The sequence below is a fragment of the Bufo gargarizans genome, chromosome 10, assembly GCF_014858855.1.
Source record: "Bufo gargarizans isolate SCDJY-AF-19 chromosome 10, ASM1485885v1, whole genome shotgun sequence".
Classification (NCBI taxonomy): domain Eukaryota; kingdom Metazoa; phylum Chordata; class Amphibia; order Anura; family Bufonidae; genus Bufo; species Bufo gargarizans.
This window is the reverse complement of record NC_058089.1, coordinates 57,581,196-57,606,223: the sequence shown is the minus strand read 5'-3', so window position 1 is coordinate 57,606,223 and position 25,028 is coordinate 57,581,196. Positions and strand designations below refer to the sequence as shown.

General features: G+C 43.4%; 1 protein-coding gene across 1 annotated transcript in view; it reads left to right on the top strand.

Moving 5' to 3' along the window:
- LUZP2 (leucine zipper protein 2) overlaps positions 1 to 25,028 on the top strand; it is a 586,300-nt gene that overhangs the window by 322,955 nt on the left and 238,317 nt on the right. Inside the window, exon 4 of the mRNA XM_044269274.1 lies at positions 19,992 to 20,073. Within this exon, the coding sequence (XP_044125209.1) occupies positions 19,992 to 20,073 (82 nt within the window). The remainder of the gene's footprint in view (positions 1 to 19,991; positions 20,074 to 25,028) is intronic.

Sequence of the window (25,028 nt, the reverse complement as noted above, 5' to 3'; positions counted from 1 at the left end):
TTACTCCTTATTCTGGGCAGTGTAGGAACCAGCTACATAAGTACTCTGCTCAGAAGTCCCAGGTAGATGGGCGTGTTCAGTCTAAAAAAGGCACTACCCTCAATTAATACTACAAGAAAATTTAGACTAGAACCTTCAGAATCACAGGTGCATATCCATGAAGCAAACATGACTTCTGAGCAGAGTACTTATGTAGCTGGTTCCTACACTGCCCTGAATATTATAGGCTTAGGTAAGTGCAAAGAGAGGCAGTATATTAGTGTTAGGGAGGGACCCATCTGCGGTAGTCACCTTGACGCAGATGGGTCGACACACGTTTGATCAAATATGTACGCTAAGAGCTTCCATTGGCTCATTTATAGTAGGTATTATACCACTTTTATTTAGAATGATCCCCATTTCTTAGCTCTATTGTTTGTATGTATAATAGTGTGCAGCCATTTTCTTTTTTAAAACTGTGCAACTTCGATGTCAGCCAGTGGCAGCTCATGCTTGACACCTGTCGTTTGCTCAGGCCTTTTGAGGAGGTCATGTTATTTGTCAGTCGCCAGGACTACGGGTTGAATAACGTCATTCCAGTGCTTTAGGTCCTGGAACAGATGCTGGTAAATCTGGCTGGTCAGGGGACTAGAGACATGGCGCCTAGATCTCACGGCCACATGAGCCCTGTGGGGGCTGAACTGGAAGAGAAGGAGGAGGAGGAACACATAGGAGCACAAGCAATGTGTAGCGAAATTGGTGGTAGGAGAGGAGCAGCATGAGCAGCCAGATGAGCTTCAGAGCAATGAGGAAGACGAGGCAGAGGACCCAGACACACTGTGGCAATATGCAGTGGAGATGGAGGCAGGAAGTCTCTCCGAGTCACTTGCACAAATGGCTCGATGCATACATGCTTGCGTAGTGACAGCCAAATTGTCACCATTCGACAGAGGGATGACTTCTGGCTCTCCACCTTGTTGGACCCTCACTACCGGTCCAAAATGGGGGCATTTTTTACACCCGCTGAGAGACAAATTGAACTACTATAGAGACATCCTATGTAGTCAGTTGCCCGCTGCCTATCTGCGCCATCGTCCATTCTCTCGCAGGTCTGACCAGGGGGGGCCCTCTGCACTCACGTTCCTTTGACATGGCTGATGTGGCAGGGTGGGGGGTAGGAGCAGTTCCAACTCCATCAGCTGCAACTTGAGACTAGAGTCACCTGCCTAGTGAAGAAACTACTCACCAGCAGCAGCAGCTAGGCCTGAAGCAGGACCTGAACCAGCAGATGGTGGCATATTTGGACAGCACCCTACCACCCAACATTGAAGATCCGCTGGACTACTGGGCAGCTAAACTGGATTTGTGGCTGGAGATTGCCCTGGAAAAGATCTGACAGAGATTGCCCTTGAAAAGCTGTCCTGTCCGGCCAGAAGTGTGACTTTAGAGCGAGTGATTAGTGCGGCGGGGGCCAAAGTTACCCCAAGAAGAACTCGCCCGTCCACCCAAAATGTGGAGAGACTGACATTTGTAAAGATGAATCAGGTGTGGATCAGCCAGAATTTCCACCCACAAATGCCTTAAGCATCAGACCAGATCATCCATGGTGCCACACCAACACAAAAGAGATCGGTTTCTTCTGGCTACCTGCCACAGCTACTATTCTGATGCTGCCACCCACCTGAGGCCACACATCTGATGCCAAGTGATCCTTATTTCACCCACCATCTTCAGCTGGTAATGGTATCGCCACCCACCTCCCCAATCGACTTGACCTTGCCACTCTGTGGTCTCCTGACGCTGCTGCCACCTCTACACTATGTCAACTTGCCACTCTGTTGTCTCCTGATGCCGCTGCCACCTCCACACTATGTCACCTTGCCACTCTGTGGTCTTTTGATTCTGCTGCCACCTCCACACTATGTCACCTTGCCACTTTGTGATCTCATGATTCTGCTGCCACCTCCACACTATGTCACCTTGCCACTTTGTGATCTCATGATGCTGCTGCGACGTCACCTTGCCACTCTGTGATCTCCTGATGCTGCTGCCACCTCCACACTGTCATTGTGCCACTCTGTGGCCTCCTAATGCTGCCGCCACCTCTACACTGTCATTGTGCCACTCTGTGCCCTCCTCCTAATGCTGCTTCTGCCGCCACCTCCAAACTCTGAGATGGTGCCAGTCTGTGGCCTCCTGATGCTGCTGCCACCTCCAGACTCTGTCATTGGGCCACTCTGTGGTCTCCTTATGCTGCTTCCACCTCACCACTATGTCATACGGCTACTCTGTGGTCTTCTTATGCTGCTTCCACCTCACCACTATGTCATAAGGCCACTCTGTGGACTTCCCATGCTGTTCCCACCCTCCCCACTTCATGACTAGGTCACTATTTTGCCTTTTGGCCTGGCTGACATCATTATTTGTTTGACCCTTCTTCTAATCTGTCAGTAGGAAGGAAAAATGTGATGCACAACAGATCCTGTCTATCTAACAGCTGTAAGGCCTGCATGACATGGTCCCTATTTTGCATCAGAATTGGCTTATGATTTAATAGCCAAAAGCAAGAGTGGGCACAAAACACAGAAGACATGCAAATATTTTATTCATGTGTCATCTCTGTTTTAGATCCACTCCTGTTTTTTTTGTGGCTTTAGCAAAATAAGAAGAAGGGCAAAATAATCAGTGGCCGTCAAAATAAACTTACTGCTGACACCCTCTCTACTTTGTCGGGGGGGGGGGCTTTACTTGTTTAAGCGTTTAATACAGGGTGGGCCATTTATATGTATACACCTTAATAAAATGGGAATGGTTGGTGATATTAACTTCCTGTTTGTGGCACATTAGTATATGTGAGGGGGGAAACTTTTCAAGATGGGTGGTGACCATGGCGGTCATTTTGAAGTCGGCCATTTTGAATCCAACTTTAGTTTTTTTCAATAGGAAGAGGGTCATGTGACACATCAAACTTATTGGGAATTTCACAAGAAAAACAATGGTGTGCTTGGTTGTAACGTAACTTTATTCTTTCATGAGTTATTTACAAGTTTCTGACCACTTATAAAATGTGTTCAATGTGCTGCCCATTGTGTTGGATTGTCAATGCAACCCTCTTCTCCCACTCTTCACACACTGATAGCAACACCGCAGGAGAAATGCTAGCACAGGCTTCCAGTATCCGTTATTTTAAGGTGCTGCACTTCTCGTATATTCGCAGCATATGCTGTGAAGATACGAGATGTGCAGCACCCTAAACTACGGATACTGGAAGTTTCCCCCCTCACATATACTAATGTGCCACAAACAGGAAGTTAATATCACCAACCATTCCCATTTTATTAAGGTGTATCCATATAAATGGCCCACCCTGTAGAACTGGTTCTGAAGACATCTATGTGGAATCAGCTGCCAAAGGTGTAAAAGGAGTGCGATTCTTCTTGACGCCAACATTGACCTGTAAGGCTAAGTTTACACTCCAGTTATTTGGTCAGTTTTGGACCCCGTGACTGCCCTAATAAGTGAAGTGTGCAGTCATTCTAAGAGCGATGCCTGTCATCTTCTTGTCATACTGACTCATAGTATTGTTTCACTACCAAAGCAGACTCCCTATGCGTGTTACTGCAAGGCACAGTGTTCTACACCACTATAAAGGCTCTCTGCAGCCAAGAAATAGCCGGTTTTTAACGTGATTGGCCACAAGCCAATTTGGATCAAACCAATTTTTTTTTTTTTATTCATCAAACTGTCCGAATCTAATTTTTGACAAATTCTCTCTTCTCTAATTATAACACAATATATTATAACACAACATATTCATAAATAGTATGCCTGTAGTGATTTTCAGAAAAGAAAGGGTCCTCTTGTTTATCCCTGCATAGCCTTTATATGATCCATACCATCTTTCAGTTTGTTTGGTTTTTATGATATATGAGTAGTGAAATCCCTAAAATGAATGGGCCACATTTCAAGATTGCCATATCTTTCTGTCATATTTGTTGATGGTAAAATGTCCCTTGTCCAGGATTCATCCGAATCGGTCAAGAAATTCAATTTTGGTACAAATTGATTCTACCCGAATAAAAAGTACTTGAAACACATGGAAAAGTCAATCTCTCTTTCTTAGGAAAATTTCTCCTGAATCAAATCTCAAAAAGACTGATTCTAACTAGGGATGAGCGAACTCGAACTGTATAGTTCGGGTTCGTACCGAATTTTGGGGTGTCCGTGACACGGACCCGAACCCGGACATTTTCGTAAAAGTCCGGGTTCGGGTTCGGTGTTCGTCGCTTTCTTCGCGCTTTTGTGACGCTTTCTTGGCGCTTTTTGAAAGGCTGCAAAGCAGCCAATCAACAAGCGTCATACTACTTGCCCCAAGAGGCCATCACAGCCATGCCTACTATTGGCATGGCTGTGATTGGCCAGAGCACCATGTGACCCAGCCTCTATTTAAGCTGGAGTCACATAGCGCCGCCCGTCACTCTGCTCTGATTAGCGTAGGGAGAGGTTGCGGCTGCGACAGTAGGGCGAGATTAGGCAGATTAACTCCTCCAAAGGACTTGATTAACTGATCGATCTGCAGCTGTGGATCATTGAGCTGCTGATCCTCAATTGCTCACTGTTTTTAGGCTGCCCAGACCGTTTGTCAGTCACATTTTTCTGGGGTGATCGGCGGCCATTTTGTGTCTTGTGGTGCGCCAGCACAAGCTGCGACCAAGTGCATTTAACCCTCAATGGTGTGGTTGTTTTTTGGCTAAAGCCTACATCAGGGTGAAGCTGTCACACCAAGTGCATTTAACCAGCAATAGTCTGTTCATTTTTTGGCCATATACAAAATCAGGGGCAAGCTGCGCCTGTCACCAAGTGCATTTAACCCTCAATGGTGTGGTTGTTTTTTGGCTAAAGCCTACATCAGGGTGAAGCTGTCACACCAAGTGCATTTAACCAGCAATAGTCTGTTCATTTTTTGGCCATATACTAAATCAGGGGCAAGCTGCGCCTGTCACCAAGTGCATTTAACCCTCAATGGTGTGGTTGTTTTTTGGCTAAAGCCTACATCAGGGTGAAGCTGTCACACCAAGTGCATTTAACCAGCAATAGTCTGTTTATTTTTTGGCCATATCCCAGTCTAATTCTGTCACTAAATCCATACCGGTCACCCAGCGCCTAAATACTAGGCCTCAAATTTATATCCCGCTAAATCTGTCCTTAGTGCTGTAGCTGGGCGAGTTATTTAGTGTCCGTTCAAGCACATTTCTTGTTCTGGGTTGAAATACAATTCCCAATTTAGCAATTTCATAATTTAGTGGTTTCTGCTATATCAGAGCTATTTGAAATCTATCCCTAAAAGGGTATATAATATTCAAGGTGCACATTGGGTCATTCAGAATAACTTCACACACACCCGCTACTGTGTATTTCCAAGTCTAATTCTGGCACTAAACCCATACCTGTCACCCAGCGCCTAAATACTAGGCCTCAAATTTATATCCAGCTAAATCTGTCCCTAGTGCTGTAGCTGGGCGAGTTATTTAGTGTCCGTTCAAGCACATTTCTTGTTCTGGGTTGAAATACAATTCCCAATTTAGCAATTTCATAATTTAGTGGTTTCTGCTATATCAGAGCTATTTGAAATCTATCCCTAAAAGGGTATATAATATTCAAGGTGCACATTGGGTCATTCAGAATAACTTCACACACACCCGCTACTGTGTATTTCCAAGTCTAATTCTGGCACTAAACCCATACCTGTCACCCAGCGCCTAAATACTAGGCCTCAAATTTATATCCCGCTAAATCTGTCCTTAGTGCTGTAGCTGGGCGAGTTATTTAGTGTCCGTTCAAGCACATTTCTTGTTCTGGGTTGAAATACAATTCCCAATTTAGCAATTTCATAATTTAGTGGTTTCTGCTATATCAGAGCTATTTGAAATCTATCCCTAAAAGGGTATATAATATTCAAGGTGCACATTGGGTCATTCAGAATAACTTCACACACACCCGCTACTGTGTATTTCCAAGTCTAATTCTGGCACTAAACCCATACCTGTCACCCAGCGCCTAAATACTAGGCCTCAAATTTATATCCCGCTAAATCTGTCCTTAGTGCTGTAGCTGGGCGAGTTATTTAGTGTCCGTTCAAGCACATTTCTTGTTCTGGGTTGAAATACAATTCCCAATTTAGCAATTTCATAATTTAGTGGTTTCTGCTATATCAGAGCTATTTGAAATCTATCCCTAAAAGGGTATATAATATTCAAGGTGCACATTGGGTCATTCAGAATAACTTCACACACACCCGCTACTGTGTATTTCCAAGTATAATTCTGGCACTAAACCCATACCTGTCACCCAGCGCCTAAATACTAGGCCTCAAATTTATATCCCGCTAAATCTGTCCCTAGTGCTGTAGCTGGGCGAGTTATTTAGTGTCCGTTCAAGCACATTTCTTGTTCTGGGTTGAAATACAATTCCCAATTTAGCAATTTCATAATTTAGTGGTTTCTGCTATATCAGAGCTATTTGAAATCTATCCCTAAAAGGGTATATAATATTCAAGGTGCACATTGGGTCATTCAGAATAACTTCACACACACCCGCTACTGTGTATTTCCAAGTCTAATTCTGGCACTAAACCCATACCTGTCACCCAGCGCCTAAATACTAGGCCTCAAATTTATATCCCGCTAAATCTGTCCTTAGTGCTGTAGCTGGGCGAGTTATTTAGTGTCCGTTCAAGCACATTTCTTGTTCTGGGTTGAAATACAATTCCCAATTTAGCAATTTCATAATTTAGTGGTTTCTGCTATATCAGAGCTATTTGAAATCTATCCCTAAAAGGGTATATAATATTCAAGGTGCACATTGGGTCATTCAGAATAACTTCACACACACCCGCTACTGTGTATTTCCAAGTCTAATTCTGGCACTAAACCCATACCTGTCACCCAGCGCCTAAATACTAGGCCTCAAATTTATATCCCGCTAAATCTGTCCCTAGTGCTGTAGCTGGGCGAGTTATTTAGTGTCCGTTCAAGCACATTTCTTGTTCTGGGTTGAAATACAATTCCCAATTTAGCAATTTCATAATTTAGTGGTTTCTGCTATATCAGAGCTATTTGAAATCTATCCCTAAAAGGGTATATAATATTCAAGGTGCACATTGGGTCATTCAGAATAACTTCACACACACCCGCTACTGTGTATTTCCAAGTCTAATTCTGGCACTAAACCCATACCTGTCACCCAGCGCCTAAATACTAGGCCTCAAATTTATATCCCGCTAAATCTGTCCTTAGTGCTGTAGCTGGGCGAGTTATTTAGTGTCCGTTCAAGCACATTTCTTGTTCTGGGTTGAAATACAATTCCCAATTTAGCAATTTCATAATTTAGTGGTTTCTGCTATATCAGAGCTATTTGAAATCTATCCCTAAAAGGGTATATAATATTCAAGGTGCACATTGGGTCATTCAGAATAACTTCACACACACCCGCTACTGTGTATTTCCAAGTCTAATTCTGGCACTAAACCCATACCTGTCACCCAGCGCCTAAATACTAGGCCTCAAATTTATATCCCGCTAAATCTGTCCTTAGTGCTGTAGCTGGGCGAGTTATTTAGTGTCCGTTCAAGCACATTTCTTGTTCTGGGTTGAAATACAATTCCCAATTTAGCAATTTCATAATTTAGTGGTTTCTGCTATATCAGAGCTATTTGAAATCTATCCCTAAAAGGGTATATAATATTCAAGGTGCACATTGGGTCATTCAGAATAACTTCACACACACCCGCTACTGTGTATTTCCAAGTCTAATTCTGGCACTAAACCCATACCTGTCACCCAGCGCCTAAATACTAGGCCTCAAATTTATATCCCGCTAAATCTGTCCCTAGTGCTGTAGCTGGGCGAGTTATTTAGTGTCCGTTCAAGCACATTTCTTGTTCTGGGTTGAAATACAATTCCCAATTTAGCAATTTCATAATTTAGTGGTTTCTGCTATATCAGAGCTATTTGAAATCTATCCCTAAAAGGGTATATAATATTCAAGGTGCACATTGGGTCATTCAGAATAACTTCACACACACCCGCTACTGTGTATTTCCAAGTCTAATTCTGGCACTAAACCCATACCTGTCACCCAGCGCCTAAATACTAGGCCTCAAATTTATATCCCGCTAAATCTGTCCTTAGTGCTGTAGCTGGGCGAGTTATTTAGTGTCCGTTCAAGCACATTTCTTGTTCTGGGTTGAAATACAATTCCCAATTTAGCAATTTCATAATTTAGTGGTTTCTGCTATATCAGAGCTATTTGAAATCTATCCCTAAAAGGGTATATAATATTCAAGGTGCACATTGGGTCATTCAGAATAACTTCACACACACCCGCTACTGTGTATTTCCAAGTCTAATTCTGGCACTAAACCCATACCTGTCACCCAGCGCCTAAATACTAGGCCTCAAATTTATATCCCGCTAAATCTGTCCCTAGTGCTGTAGCTGGGCGAGTTATTTAGTGTCCGTTCAAGCACATTTCTTGTTCTGGGTTGAAATACAATTCCCAATTTAGCAATTTCATAATTTAGTGGTTTCTGCTATATCAGAGCTATTTGAAATCTATCCCTAAAAGGGTATATAATATTCAAGGTGCACATAGGGTCATTCAGAATAACTTCACACACCCGCTACTGTGCATTTCCAAATCTAATTCTGTCACTAAACCCATACCTGTCACCCAGCGCCTAAATACTAGGCCTCAAATTTATATCCCGCTAAATCTCTCGTTACCGCTGTCCTGTTGTGGCTGGGAAAGTTATTTAGTGTCCGTCAAAGCACATTTTTTGTTCTGGGTTGAAATACAATTCCCAATTTAGCAATTTCATAATTTAGTCGTTTCTGCTATATCAGAGCTATTTGAAATCTATCCCTAAAAGGGTAGATCATATTGAAGGTGCACATAGGGTCATTCAGAATAACTTCACACACACGCTTCTGTGCATTTCCAAGTCTAATTCTGTCACTAAATCCATACCGGTCACCCAGCGCCTAAATACTAGGCCTCAAATTTATATCCCGCTGAATTTGAATACAATACATTGGGCCAAATAATATATTTGTTGTTGTGGTGAACCATAACAATGAGAAAAACATCTAGTAAGGGACGCGGACGTGGACATGGTCGTGGTGGTGTTAGTGGACCCTCTGGTGCTGGGAGAGGACGTGGCCGTTCTGCCACATCCACACGTCCTAGTGTACCAACTACCTCAGGTCCCAGTAGCCGCCAGAATTTACAGCGATATATGGTGGGGCCCAATGCCGTTCTAAGGATGGTAAGGCCTGAGCAGGTACAGGCATTAGTCAATTGGGTGGCCGACAGTGGATCCAGCACGTTCACATTATCTCCCACCCAGTCTTCTGCAGAAAGCGCACAGATGGCGCCTGAAAACCAACCCCATCAGTCTGTCACATCACCCCCATGCATACCAGGGAAACTGTCTCAGCCTCAAGTTATGCAGCAGTCTCTTATGCTGTTTGAAGACTCCGCTGGCAGGGTTTCCCAAGGGCATCCACCTAGCCCTTCCCCAGCGGTGAAAGACATAGAATGCACTGACGCACAACCACTTATGTTTCCTGATGATGAGGACATGGGAATACCACCTCAGCATGTCTCTGATGATGACGAAACACAGGTGCCAACTGCTGCGTCTTTCTGCAGTGTGCAGACTGAACAGGAGGTCAGGGATCAAGACTGGGTGGAAGACGATGCAGGGGACGATGAGGTCCTAGACCCCACATGGAATGAAGGTCGTGCCACTGACTTTCACAGTTCGGAGGAAGAGGCAGTGGTGAGACCGAGCCAACAGCGTAGCAAAAGAGGGAGCAGTGGGCAAAAGCAGAACACCCGCCGCCAAGAGACTCCGCCTGCTACTGACCGCCGCCATCTGGGACCGAGCACCCCAAAGGCAGCTTCAAGGAGTTCCCTGGCATGGCACTTCTTCAAACAATGTGCTGACGACAAGACCCGAGTGGTTTGCACGCTGTGCCATCAGAGCCTGAAGCGAGGCATTAACGTTCTGAACCTGAGCACAACCTGCATGACCAGGCACCTGCATGCAAAGCATGAACTGCAGTGGAGTAAACACCTTAAAACCAAGGAAGTCACTCAGGCTCCCCCTGCTACCTCTTCTGCTGCTGCCGCCTCGGCCTATTCTGCTGCTGCCGCCTCGGCCTCTTCCTCCGCCTCTGGAGGAACGTTGGCACCTGCCGCCCAGCAAACAGGGGATGTACCACCAACACCACCACCACCACCTCCGTCACCAAGCGTCTCAACCATGTCACACGCCAGCGTTCAGCTCTCCATCTCACAAACATTTGATAGAAAGCGTAAATTCCCACCTAGCCACCCTCGATCCCTGGCCCTGAATGCCAGCATTTCTAAACTACTGGCCTATGAAATGCTGTCATTTAGGCTGGTGGACACAGACAGCTTCAAACAGCTCATGTCGCTTGCTGTCCCACAGTATGTTGTTCCCAGCCGGCACTACTTCTCCAAGAGAGCCGTGCCTTCCCTGCACAACCAAGTATCCGATAAAATCAAGTGTGCACTGCGCAACGCCATCTGTGGCAAGGTCCACCTAACCACAGATACGTGGACCAGTAAGCACGGCCAGGGACGCTATATCTCCCTAACTGCACACTGGGTAAATGTAGTGGCAGCTGGGCCCCAGGCGGAGAGCTGTTTGGCGCACGTCCTTCCGCCGCCAAGGATCGCAGGGCAACATTCTTTGCCTCCTGTTGCCACCTCCTCCTTCTCGGCTTCCTCCTCCTCTTCTTCCACCTGCTCATCCAGTCAGCCACACACCTTCACCACCAACTTCAGCACAGCCCGGGGTAAACGTCAGCAGGCCATTCTGAAACTCATATGTTTGGGGGACAGGCCCCACACCGCACAGGAGTTGTGGCGGGGTATAGAACAACAGACCGACGAGTGGTTGCTGCCGGTGAGCCTCAAGCCCGGCCTGGTGGTGTGTGATAATGGGCGAAATCTCGTTGCAGCTCTGGGACTAGCCAATTTGACGCACATCCCTTGCTTGGCGCATGTGCTGAATTTGGTGGTGCAGAAGTTCATTCACAACTACCCCGACATGTCAGAGCTGCTGCATAAAGTGCGGGCCGTCTGTTCGCGCTTCCGGCGTTCACATCCTGCTGCTGCTCGCCTGTCTGCGCTACAGCGTAACTTCGGCCTTCCCGCTCACCGCCTCATATGCGACGTGCCCACCAGGTGGAACTCCACCTTGCACATGCTGGACAGACTGTGCGAGCAGCAGCAGGCCATAGTGGAGTTTCAGCTGCAGCACGCACGGGTCAGTCGCACTACAGAACAGCACCACTTCACCACCAATGACTGGGCCTCCATGCGAGACCTGTGTGCCCTGTTGCGCTGTTTCGAGTACTCCACCAACATGGCCAGTGGCGATGACACCGTTATCAGCGTTACAATACCACTTCTATGTCTCCTTGAGAAAACACTTAGGGCGATGATGGAAGAGGAGGTGGCCCAGGAGGAGGAGGAGGAGGAGGAGGAAGAGGGGTCATTTTTAGCACTTTCAGGCCAGTCTCTTCGAAGTGACTCAGAGGGAGGTTTTTGGCAACAGCAGAGGCCAGGTACAAATGTGGCCAGCCAGGGCCCACTACTGGAGGACGAGGAGGACGAGGATGAGGAGGAGGTGGAGGAGGATGAGGATGAAGCATGGTCACAGCGGGGTGGCACCCAACGCAGCTCGGGTCCATCACTGGTGCGTGGCTGGGGGGAAAGGCAGGACGATGACGATACGCCTCCCACAGAGGACAGCTTGTCCTTATCCCTGGGCAGCCTGGCACACATGAGCGACTACATGCTGCAGTGCCTGCGCAACGACAGCAGAGTTGCCCACATTTTAACCTGTGCGGACTACTGGGTTGCCACCCTGCTGGATCCACGCTACAAAGACAATGTGCCCACCTTACTTCCTGCACTGGAGCGTGATAGGAAGATGCGCGAGTACAAGCGCACGTTGGTAGACGCGCTACTGAGAGCATTCCCAAATGTCACAGGGGAACAAGTGGAAGCCCAAGGCCAAGGCAGAGGAGGAGCAAGAGGTCGCCAAGGCAGCTGTGTCACGGCCAGCTCCTCTGAGGGCAGGGTTAGCATGGCAGAGATGTGGAAAACTTTTGTCAACACGCCACAGCTAACTGCACCACCACCTGATACGCAACGTGTTAGCAGGAGGCAACATTTCACTAACATGGTGGAACAGTACGTGTGCACACCCCTCCACGTACTGACTGATGGTTCGGCCCCATTCAACTTCTGGGTCTCTAAATTGTCCACGTGGCCAGAGCTAGCCTTTTATGCCTTGGAGGTGCTGGCCTGCCCGGCAGCCAGCGTTTTGTCTGAACGTGTATTCAGCACGGCAGGGGGCGTCATTACAGACAAACGCAGCCGCCTGTCTACAGCCAATGTGGACAAGCTGACGTTCATAAAAATGAACCAGGCATGGATCCCACAGGACCTGTCCGTCCCTTGTCCAGATTAGACATTAACTACCTCCCCATAACCATATATTATTGGACTCCAGGGCACTTCCTCATTCAATCCTATTTTTATTTTCATTTTACCATTATATTGCGAGGCTACCCAAAGTTGAATGAACCTCTCCTCTGCCTGTGTGCTAGGCCTAAATATATGCCAATGGACTGTTGCAGTGGTGGCTGACATGAAGCCTGATTCTCTGCTATGACATGCAGACTAATTCTCTGCTGACATGAAGCCAGATTGTCTGTTACGGGACCTCTCTCCTCTGCCTGGGTGCTGGGCCTAAATTTATGACAATGGACTGTTGCAGTGGTGGCTGACGTGAAGCCTGATTCTCTGCTATGACATGCAGACTGATTCTCTGCTGACATGAAGCCAGATTGTCTGTTACGGGACCTCTCTGCTCTGCCTGTGTGCTAGGCCTAAATATATGCCAATGGACTGTTGCAGTGGTGGGTGACGTGAAGCCTCATTCTCTGCTATGACATGCAGACTGATTCTCTGCTGACATGAAGCCAGATTCTCTGTTACGGGACCTCTCTCCTCTGCCTGTGTGTGTGCTGGGCCTAAATATATGCCAATGGACTGTTGCAGTGGTGGCTGACGTGAAGCCTCATTCTCTGCTATGACATGCAGACTAATTCTCTGCTGACATGAAGACAGATTCTCTGTTACGGGACCTCCCTCCTCTGCCTGGGTGCTGGGCCTAAATATATGCCAATGGACTGTTGCAGTGGTGGCTGACGTGAAGCCTCATTCTCTGCTATGACATGCAGACTGATTCTCTGCTGACATGAAGACAGATTCTCTGTTACGGGACCTCTCTCCTCTGCCTGTGTGTGTGCTGGGCCTAAATATATGCCAATGGACTGTTGCAGTGGTGGGTGACGTGAAGCCTCATTCTCTGCTATGACATGCAGACTGATTCTCTGCTGACATGAAGACAGATTCTCTGTTACGGGACCTCTCTCCTCTGCCTGTGTGTGTGCTGGGCCTAAATATATGCCAATGGACTCTTACAGTGGTGGCTGACGTGAAGCCTGATTCTCTGCTATGATATGAAGACTGATTCTCTGCTGACATGAAGCCAGATTGTCTGTTACGGGACCTCCCTCCTCTGCCTGGGTGCTGGGCCTAAATATATGCCAATGGACTGTTGCAGTGGTGGCTGACGTGAAGCCTCATTCTCTGCTATGACATGCAGACTGATTCTCTGCTGACATGAAGCCAGATTCTCTGTTACGGGACCTCTCTCCTCTGCCTGTGTGTGTGCTGGGCCTAAATATATGCCAATGGACTGTTGCAGTGGTGGCTGACGTGAAGCCTCATTCTCTGCTATGACATGCAGACTGATTCTCTGCTGACATGAAGCCAGATTCTCTGTTACGGGACCTCTCTCCTCTGCCTGTGTGTGTGCTGGGCCTAAATATATGCCAATGGACTGTTGCAGTGGTGGCTGACGTGAAGCCTCATTCTCTGCTATGACATGCAGACTAATTCTCTGCTGACATGAAGACAGATTCTCTGTTACGGGACCTCCCTCCTCTGCCTGGGTGCTGGGCCTAAATATATGCCAATGGACTGTTGCAGTGGTGGCTGACGTGAAGCCTCATTCTCTGCTATGACATGCAGACTGATTCTCTGCTGACATGAAGACAGATTCTCTGTTACGGGACCTCTCTCCTCTGCCTGTGTGTGTGCTGGGCCTAAATATATGCCAATGGACTGTTGCAGTGGTGGGTGACGTGAAGCCTCATTCTCTGCTATGACATGCAGACTGATTCTCTGCTGACATGAAGACAGATTCTCTGTTACGGGACCTCTCTCCTCTGCCTGTGTGTGTGCTGGGCCTAAATATATGCCAATGGACTCTTACAGTGGTGGCTGACGTGAAGCCTGATTCTCTGCTATGATATGAAGACTGATTCTCTGCTGACATGAAGCCAGATTGTCTGTTACGGGACCTCCCTCCTCTGCCTGGGTGCTGGGCCTAAATATATGCCAATGGACTGTTGCAGTGGTGGCTGACGTGAAGCCTCATTCTCTGCTATGACATGCAGACTGATTCTCTGCTGACATGAAGCCAGATTGTCTGTTACGGGACCTCTCTCCTCTGCCTGGGTGCTGGGTAGTGTTGAGCGCGAATATTCGAAAAGCAAATTTTTTTCGCGAATATCGCAACTTCGCGATTTCGCGAATATTTCGAATATAGTGCTATATATTCGTAAAAACGAATATTCGTTTTTTGTTTTTTCCCCCCCCCCACAAAATTACAGTACACATATAATTGATTGTTTCCCAAAGGTCCAACAGCTCAGATCTTACTCACATTGCCTAGAAAGTGATTGAGGCGCGAATCTTCGTAAGGCGATTTTATTAGCGCACATGCGAATATCGGAACGTCCCAGAACAGAGGCAAAGGGCTTTGCATTCATACATTAGTGAATTGAGTTGCGAATCTTCGTAAGGCGATTTTATTAGCGCACATGCGAATATCTACACTTGTCCCAGAACAGAGGCAAAGGGCTTTGCATTCATACATTAGTGATTGAATTGAGCTGCGAATCTTCGTAAGGCGATTTTATTAACGCAAATGCAAATATCTACACTTGTCCCCAGAACAGAGAGGCAAAGGCCTGTGCATTCATATAGTATAGCACCATATTCGCGAATACGTAGAACTTCGTAAAATTCGATTTACGAATATTCGTATTTTTTATTTTACTTTCCACCTTACAGATTACATTGATCTGTACTCTGTCAACTACTGTCATCACCCCCCACTGTATCTCGATTGATTCCCAAAAGTCTCACATTCCCTAGAAAGTGATTGAGGTGCGAATCTTCGTAAGGCGATTTTATTAGCGCACATGCGAATATCTACACTTGTCCCAGAACAGAGGCAAAGGGCATTGCATTCATACATTAGTGATTGAATTGAGTTGCGAATCTTCGTAAGGCGATTTCATTAGCGCACATGTGAATTTTGCATAGCATATGTATTATGCGATGCGAAAATTCGAATTATCGCATATGCGAAATAATAACGAATTTGAATAATCGCGAATATTTTACGAATATTCTTTCGAATATTCACAAAATTTCGCGAATTCGAATATGGGACATGCCGCTCAACACTAGTGCTGGGCCTAAATTTATGACAATGGACTGTTGCAGTGGTGGGTGACGTGAAGCCTGATTCTCTGCTATGACATGCAGACTGATTCTCTGCTGACATGAAGCCAGATTGTCTGTTACGGGACCTCTCTCCTCTGCCTGGGTGCTGGGCCTAAATATATGCCAATGGACTGTTGCAGTGGTGGCTGACGTGAAGCCTCATTCTCTGCTATGACATGCAGACTAATTCTCTGCTGACATGAAGACAGATTCTCTGTTACGGGACCTCTCTCCTCTGCCTGGGTGCCGGGGCCTAAATATCTGAGAATGGACTGTTCCAGTGGTGGGTGACGGGAAGCCAGATTCTCTGCTATGGAACCTCTCTCCAATTGATTTTGGTTAATTTTTATTTATTTAATTTTTATTTTAATTCATTTCCCTATCCACATTTGTTTGCAGGGGATTTACCTACATGTTGCTGCCTTTTGCAGCCCTCTAGCTCTTTCCTGGGCTGTTTTACAGCCTTTTTAGTGCCGAAAAGTTCGGGTCCCCATTGACTTCAATGGGGTTCGGGTTCGGGACGAAGTTCGGATCGGGTTCGGATCCCGAACCCGAACATTTCCGGGATGTTCGGCCGAACTTCTCGAACCCGAACATCCAGGTGTTCGCTCAACTCTAATTCTAACTAATCAGAATTTTTGAAAAATTTGCATTGCTGATATTTATCAATCAGAGATCAGAAGATACAGTACATTAAATTGTTTTGGCAGTTTGCTAATATAAAGTGTGTCGTGTTTGCACTCTATTTTACCTCTTGAAATATTCTCACATAACAAAGCACAGCTTTGAGAATGGCAGGGGATCATATCTGCACAATAGATGCATAAAGCAGTGGCGTGAGAATGACCTGGTTTACCACCAACCTCTATCATTCTTTTCTTATAGACAATCTGTAATATTTTGGCACTGTGTTCTGCAGTATGGGGATGTTAAGCAACATTATCAGAATAACCCAGCTCATCCCCATCCACAGTCATTCATTTACTGCAATCAAGCTCTATAGCGTTTACCCACTTTATAGCATGGGAATATGTGAGAATGGTCCTGGTTATTTTCAGTTTTCTTGACTAAAGCATATAAATGTGGCTCCTGCACTCTGATTAGCTGATCATGTAAAGAAATATAGGCTGTAGTCCAAAAAATATGCAAATAGGCGAGTTTGTTACTGTTGCAAGTTGGGGATGAGCGCCTATTTTGCAACCACTGATTTCCCAGGCAATCACCCCAGCTAAACCATCATCTCTGCAATTTTAGTCCTCTATGTGAGAAAAATAGTTTACAAGTTTGTCATTGTCATTTGTATGATCTTTAAGTCTGAGATTTTTACATATTTTCTCATTTTTATTAATTAAAATTGTTATGTTACAAGGCATTTCTATATTTTTCAAAGAAGTACCAGGATTTGAATACTTTTGTAATTGCATGTAAATAAAAATGTTGCATAGCCAGTGAGCTATTCAATAAAATGTATCTGTATAGCACCACCTGTTGTTTGCTCTTTCCCTTAAATTTTTTGTCCATCTGACTGAACTGGTCGAACATGCTCAGTTCAAGTTTTCAACTGCCACCAGCCATATGTTCTGTTAGAAGCAGTGGCAATTACAGGGAAAGTTCAGCTTCCAGGCTGAAGATAATTTAGCAGAGCAATTGGATCAGTGAATATGGAGATTTCTGGATCCATGTGAGGTACAGGGCTGGTTCTAGATTTGTTAGAAAGGTATTGCCATATACTATATAATGTCCAATTTTCATTTTTTACATTAATCATGGCGTAACCTCTTTAAATAACCCAATAGGTTCCCCATAAATTTGCATTGTATCTTATTTTAGTAGCGTGCTGTATAATACTTATTTTTAATAAATAGTATTTTGATGTATGAGTTACTTCGAATCTGTAGGATTTAGGATAAGCCTAATGGAAATGCACTTTTCTTCTAAAAATCGTTCTTTTGGATGTGGTAAGTCAATGTGGTTCTGACAACGCTTTATTATGATGAAAAGTATCACAAATTTGAAAGTACATTTTATAGTGAGACCAAAATGTCAAGATCATAAACCATTTGTTTCAAAATGTTGCAGAACCTAAAAAAGGGACTCAAAATTTATAGCATTTCACTATAATCCTTTACAATTCCATGAGTTAATTTCTTTTGCAATCCGACTAGTGAAATACTGAGTTCCGTACATCCAGCCAGCCTTTTTAATTTATAGAATTCATCTAATTTCTACTTGAGTAGAGTCTATTGATGATTTAATAAATTCATGTTTTATATGTGAAAACCTCTGAACAAAATGAGAGAATATTGTCAAACACAATAAAACTTTTATAACTTAAGCATGTTAATGGACTTTGCATCTTATATACAAGCCGGGTAAATAAAGGGTAATTACTAATCTTTTCAAACTTTATCTATGTAAACGTTTCTGGGCAAAAATTTGAGAAACCTTTAGGGAATAGTATTGATAACTACAGCCTCCTTTACTGTCTACTTGAATAGTTTGAAGATAGATAGACAGTAGTCAACATTTTCTACAATATACAGATGAAGCAACCATTAGGTTTTGAAGCAAACCTTAAAGGGGTTGTGCAGGCAATATATATTAATGACCTATCTTCAGGATTGGTCATCGGTATCTTATCTGCAGGGGTCTAACATCGGCCAACCCCACTGATCAGCTGTTTAAAGAGGTGTCACTCCATGCGAGTGCTGCTTTCTCTTCATTACACTGTCCATTGTCTCCCTTGCAGCAGGAGTGTAGTGTAATTTCAAGTGAATGGAGCGAGTACTTGTAATTACATTGTGCTGCCGAAACTTCAAGACAATGGGCAGTGTAATGAAGAGGACTCACTCCATTGAGTATAATGAAGAGGACTCACTTGAATGGAGCGCTACCGTAGTGTGCAAACAGCTAATCAGTGGGGGGTGATGGGTGTCTGACTCCTGCCGATCAGATATTGATGACCTATCCTGAGGATAGGTTATCAATATACAGTATAATGCCTGCAAAGTGGTGTTAAAAACCAAATGTTTCAGACTTTTTAAATGTGACTTAAAAGTCGCAAAAGGCAGTTTTTACCCTGCCCTCTCCACTTTTCAAAGAAAGGGGGCACGGTATATTTCTGTTTAGGTGCAGGGACTGCCAGAGGATGCACCTAATTTATGACGAGGTGTGCAACTGCATCCTCCAGCGCAGAAAGCACTGGTCTTGATTAGTGTTGATCACGAATATTCGAATTTCAAATTTCTATTGCGAATATAGGTACTTTGAAAATTCGCGAATATTTCGAATATAGTTATATATATTCGGAATTTCGAGTATTCGGAGGAAAAATTCCCTTTTTTTTTTTTTTTTTTTTTTTTTTTTTTTCGATTTTTTTTTTTAATCAGTACACATGATCCCTCCCTGCTTCTAGCTTGTAGGCCAATAAGAAGGCTGCAATATACTTGACTTTAGGAGTAGTAGTGTTTGCAAATTTTGCTCTATATTTGTTTTTTTCAAATATTCTCTATATTGCTATATATTCTTGTTTTAGAATATTAGAAAAAACTAAGTTATAGCAATATAGCGAATATTCGAAAAAATCGAATATAGAGCAATTTAGCTAATATAGTGCTATAATCTTCTTTGTCTAATAGTTGTAAGTTGAAAAATTTGCAATGAAAAATTCGAATCCGAAAATTCGCATATTACACAATCATTAACTTGCCGATTTTTTGAGTAAAAAAAAATTGCGAATTTTCGAATTTGCAAATATTCGCCGAATATTCTACAAAATATTCGCGAAATATCGCGAATTCGAATATGACCCCTGCCGCTCATCACTAGTCTTGATGCATCTCTCCCAATGTGTCAAGTGTCATTTTAACCTTTGTTACATCTGCCTATTATTTGATGGCCATTTAGAGTCAATGAAATGTATAAATTCTAAAATTGAAATATATTACAATTTTTTCCCCTTTTTTGAACAAAGTATCTTGTGGAGTATCTAATGGTGTGATAGCTGTCTGGGCTAAGGTACCAAAAGATAGGCTTACTTCAAGTCCTGTGGACAAAACCACACATTGTCACTCTACTGTAGATCTATAGTAGATCTAGAACTGTACATATCCAGCACAGTGTAATTATTTCAGATTTTCTTCCTTTCTATATACAGTTTTTTTTTTTCATCTTTATTATTTGTTTTAAAACATGCTATAAAAATCTGGTACAAATAAAAAAAAAAAATTCTAAACGTGCCTCGCTTTCTTTTTTTAATAAACTAGGGAAGAGATGAAGTCCCTGCAGGAAACATTCACAAAACAACTTAATGAGGCAACTGAAAAGGCTGAGAAGCAGCAGGCCACTGTAAGTGTTTGTGTCATGTGACCTTCCAATTACTTTTTCCAACCATTTTTCTTTTTCCTGTTTGTCATCTGTGTGTTCAGTTGTTGTGCCTTTGTTTAGTGTTAAAGTGAAGTAGAAGGCATTTGAAGTGACATAAAAGCTTATTTTGTTGCTAATGTTCTGGCTTTGTGTGCAAAATCTGAGAGCTACATTACTGGGTAATGGGGAATTTAACATTTATAGAATGCTAAATGCTAAATGCTGAATGATGAAAGCTCCTATTGCGATGATAACCAATTTTTTGTGTGTGTTTATCTCTCATGTTAGCAGCTTTGACACGGCGGCACATACACTAGAGCTTTGTGCACAGCAAATTAAGTATGAAGCAAATAATTTTCACATGTGATAAAGTCTTCTTAAAGGGGTTGTGTCACCAGAAAATCGCCTATTGCGTTACATTTTTTATTTATTTTCCATGTTGTCGGGTATTTATTTTATATAAGATATGGAACCATAAAAATATGATTCCATATTTTATGAAAAACAAAAAAAATAAAAAATGAAAATTTAATTGGCGGACATATAAACGCCAGTTCTTTTATTGATGAGATCTAAAGTTAATTTGTGCAGCTAATGAAACAGGGTGCAATTAATTATACAAAATATAATTTATTATAGATATAAGCAGTATAAATGGCATACAAATGAATACAAAGATAATATCAAAATTGACCATAAGATGGTGCTCCACCGTTTACAGGCTGACTTAAGTACAATACAATACTACTTTTTCTTTTTACCAAATTATTACCGATTAATATACTGGTAATCAAAATATTATAATGCAACAACAACAAAAAAAAAAACAATAGAAATGAATCTGTGGAAAATCCCTTATGCTCAATCAGAGAATATGGCAGTAAGAGACATCTTATAAATACGCCCGTTGACCTAACTACGGATAATAAAATCCGATCAGAGATTCCACTCTGATAGCAATATTATAGGAATTCTAATGATGTGCACGTTCATTAAAATTTCCCGTAAAATTAATGTTAACACTATTGACCCACTAATAATGGGGTCTCAACTATATGCCAATTGGAGCGATTTATAATTACTGCAAATAAAATGGATTATACATTACCCCTTGCTTTGGGATAAAGAGCTTTTAGAAGGGACCCAGCTTTCCAAGATTCAGATCTATCCCGTCCTGAGGTACGTTCCTGACGTGTGAAGTGATGCTGATGAATGAATTCCCAAGTGTTCTCCCTGAAGAAGTTCCAAGTGATGTTTGGCTCAAGTCCTCTTTGTCTCAAGTGATTTTTCAAGTGATCTTAGTTTCCCTTCTGTCCCAAAAATTGGATTAGATATCCTCATCCTTATCTATGCCCATCCCCTCTTGGATTAGGGATTTCCAATTAGATAAGGTGGGTGTTACGTATGGTAATCATGGGGATGATGTCATTTAATTGGCATTCCTTCTGCCCATCTACCACTTGATGGCACTGTTGTATCATATAGCAATTTTAAGAATTAACATATATATCTGGCTTTATTACACCTCTTAACCTTTGGTCTCTCCCAACTTAAATCAATTAGGAGGTATTCTTTCTGACCCTCTAGGATCACTTTCCCAGACATCATGGATCCATTTTGACAGTCAACAGACCATCTTATTTATGGTCAGATAAGAGAACCATAAACTTCTAGCTTTTGCCCTGGTTTGTATACACCTAATTGTCACAGCTATTTGAGTAATGATGACCCCGGTAGTTGATACAGTTTATGTGAGACCCATTACATTCTCTTAAGATACCACATCTGTTGGCAATAACTTTTAAAACAATATACATTGTATGCCAGTGACCATCATGATCTTCTCTGGCTTATTCCAACAGAGAGTTTGGCCTCTTAAAGGTAATGTGAATCTCCATTTTGGTTCTAATATTGTCAGACCTTAATGTGCAGATATAAATATGCCCGACAATGTTACTATCTATATTTTAAATAATATATAAAATCCTGCAATTTTCACACTGGCCTCTAGGTTTAATAATACATAGTAACATAGTAACATAGTTTATAAGGCCGAAAAAAGACATTTGTCCATCAAGTTCGGCCTGATATCCTGCAAGTTGATCCAGAGGAAGGCAAAAAAAAAACTGTGAGGTAGAAGCCAATTTTCACCACTTTAGGGGAAATGTAATAGGTCATGGGTATCTGTTTTGTACAGGTAATTTTTCAAGAGTCATTATCCTTATGACTACAGGCAGAATTACAATGACAAGTAACACCTCTGTATAGATAATACTGGATCCACCATTCACAATAGGTGCTCTTGATCTCTGTATAGGTCGGAGAGCATGCCTAGAAAACTTTTCCATAAAGGTCAAGGGGGTCCGCTTCTCTCTAATATTTGTGGTACCAACTTCTGTTGGAGAATGTAATATATATAAGGCCTCTTTCACACTTGCGTTGTCCGGATCTGGCGTGTACTCCACTTGCCGGAATTACACGCCGGATCCGGAAAAACGCGAGTGTACTGAAAGCATTTGAAGACGGATCCGTCTTCAAAATGCTTTCAGTGTTACTATGGCACCCAGGACGCTATTAAAGTCCTGGTTGCCATAGTAGGAGCGGGGGAGCGGTATACTTACAGTCTGCGCGGCTCCCGGGGCGCTCCAGAGTGACGTCAGAGCGCCCCATGCGCATGGATGACGTGCCATGCAATCACGTCATCCATGCGCGTGGGGTGCCCTGACGTCACTCTGGAGCGCCCCGGGAGCCGCACGGACGGTAATTATACTGCTCCCCCGCTCCCCGCTACACTTTACCATGGCTGCCAGGACTTTAGCGTCCCGGCAGCCATGGTAACCATTCAGAAAAAGCTAAACGTCGGATCCGGCAATGCGCCGAAACGACGTTTAGCTTAAGGCCGGATCCGGAACAATGCCTTTCAAAGGGCATTAATTCCGGATCCGGCCTTGCGGCAAGTCTTCAGGATTTTTGGCCGGAGCAAAAACCGCAGCATGCTGCAGTATTGTCTCCGGCCAAAAAACGTTCTGTTCCAGAACTGAAGACATCCTGATGCATCCTGAACGGATTTCACTCCATTCAGAATGCATTAGGATAAAACTGATCAGGATTCTTCCGGCATAGAGCACCGACGACGGAACTCTATGCCGGATCCGGACAACGCAAGTGTGAAAGAGCCCTAAGCTATTAATAGCTTCTTAACATAGATTACCTTGTATGACTCGACTAAAGGGTCTCCAGTTCCACAAAGTATTTTCCAATAAATATGCTATAAACTTGTGTAAGCAGGACCAAGCATTTTTAGGTTAAAGTTGATACCATTGCTAGACATATAGCAGACAAGCGAGGGGAGCTGTGCATAAATAGCACATTGATCCCCTTTTGTCCAAGTCAATCAGTTGATCAGATTCTCTCAGTCATTTTAAGCCAAGGAATAATGGTACCTGATTGCGGTATTGTGGCATCTTACATGGCTGCACCTATAGCGTGGATGTGTCCCTCCTTGCCTTTCATCTTGGCTTAAAATACAGTATTCCGAGATGAGTGATGCGAGCTGACCAGCACTGGAAGTACATGATTTAGCAATTCTCTGCCAGCGTATGGTATACATTTTATGTTATGGTATACATTTTTATATGTTACCACCCAGTGGTTGTGATGTGGTTTTGTAGCCATTCTAGGGTTTTGCAAACCTGTTGCAATATTTAATTAAATTTGCATTGTGAGAAAGAAAGTTAAGTTAGGACACATCTTTATATCTGCTCTCTACTCTTTTTGGCTACCTGCTGCAGTTTGTCTAAATCGTAATAGAAAATCAAATCTGTGTCTTAAAGAGTAACTCAACTTTTATAAAAGTTTGTTTAGAAGTGTTCTAAATAAGTCATTTTTTCTAATATACTTTTTTGTTTTATTAAGGAAATAGGTACTCAAAGTTCTGGAGGCCTATTGTGCTTTAGATTCATATCTGCACATCCCTGACTTGTAAGCTGTGTGTGGATTCCACTGTCCTGGAGCAATGGGGCCCACAGCGAACACTGTATAGTCAGGGGCCCACATCATTGCTCCTGTCTATGTCCCCCCCCCCTTCCCACAGCTAGGCTAAATGTTGATATAACTTATCTGTACCCTGTATGGATTTGCTATGCAAGGATTCGCTGAGTACAATGGGCTCCTGCCTGTGTCGGCTCTGCTAGGCTGAAAACTCAAATGCAGGCACAGGAAAGAGGGTACAGGGTACAGATTTGCCATGCTAACATTTAGTCGAGCTGTGTATGTGGGGGTCCGGGGACATTAGCATAATCAGCAATGTATCTTCTGCCTGTACAGTGTTTGTTGTGGCCTCAATTGATCCAGTACAGGGGAATACATACACCTCTGATATGTGAATGATGCACAAATGTAAATCTAAAGTGCGTTAGCACCCAGGGCTTTGAGTGCCTATTAGCTTAGAGGCAGTTCTGTTAGTGTTAGGGACCCATCTGCAGAAGCCACCTTGACGCCTGGTAAATGGGTCCGACACATGTTTGATCAAAAATGTGCGCAAATAGCTTTTTTTTTCATTTATAGTAGGTATAATACCACTTTAAGTTAGAATAATCCTTATTTTTCAGTTTTATTGTTTGTATGTGAAATGTTGTGCTGCCATACCTTTTTTTGTTTGCTTCCTGCATATGACCTTAGTAAAACAGCAAAATGAATTAATAAAGTATATTAGAAAATGTATTTTTAGGACATTTAGAACACTTCCTAATAAACTTTAATAAATGTTTAGTTACTCTTTAAAGAAGCCATCCAGTCTGCTTTTCTTCTCAATACATTGCCAATCTTGTTTATGGACTACTGTATGTCTGGTAATGCAGCAGACTAGAGATGAGCGAAGAATTAGAAAATTCGATTTGGCTGCTTCCCAGAATTTTACTAATTACTTTGTCACAAAG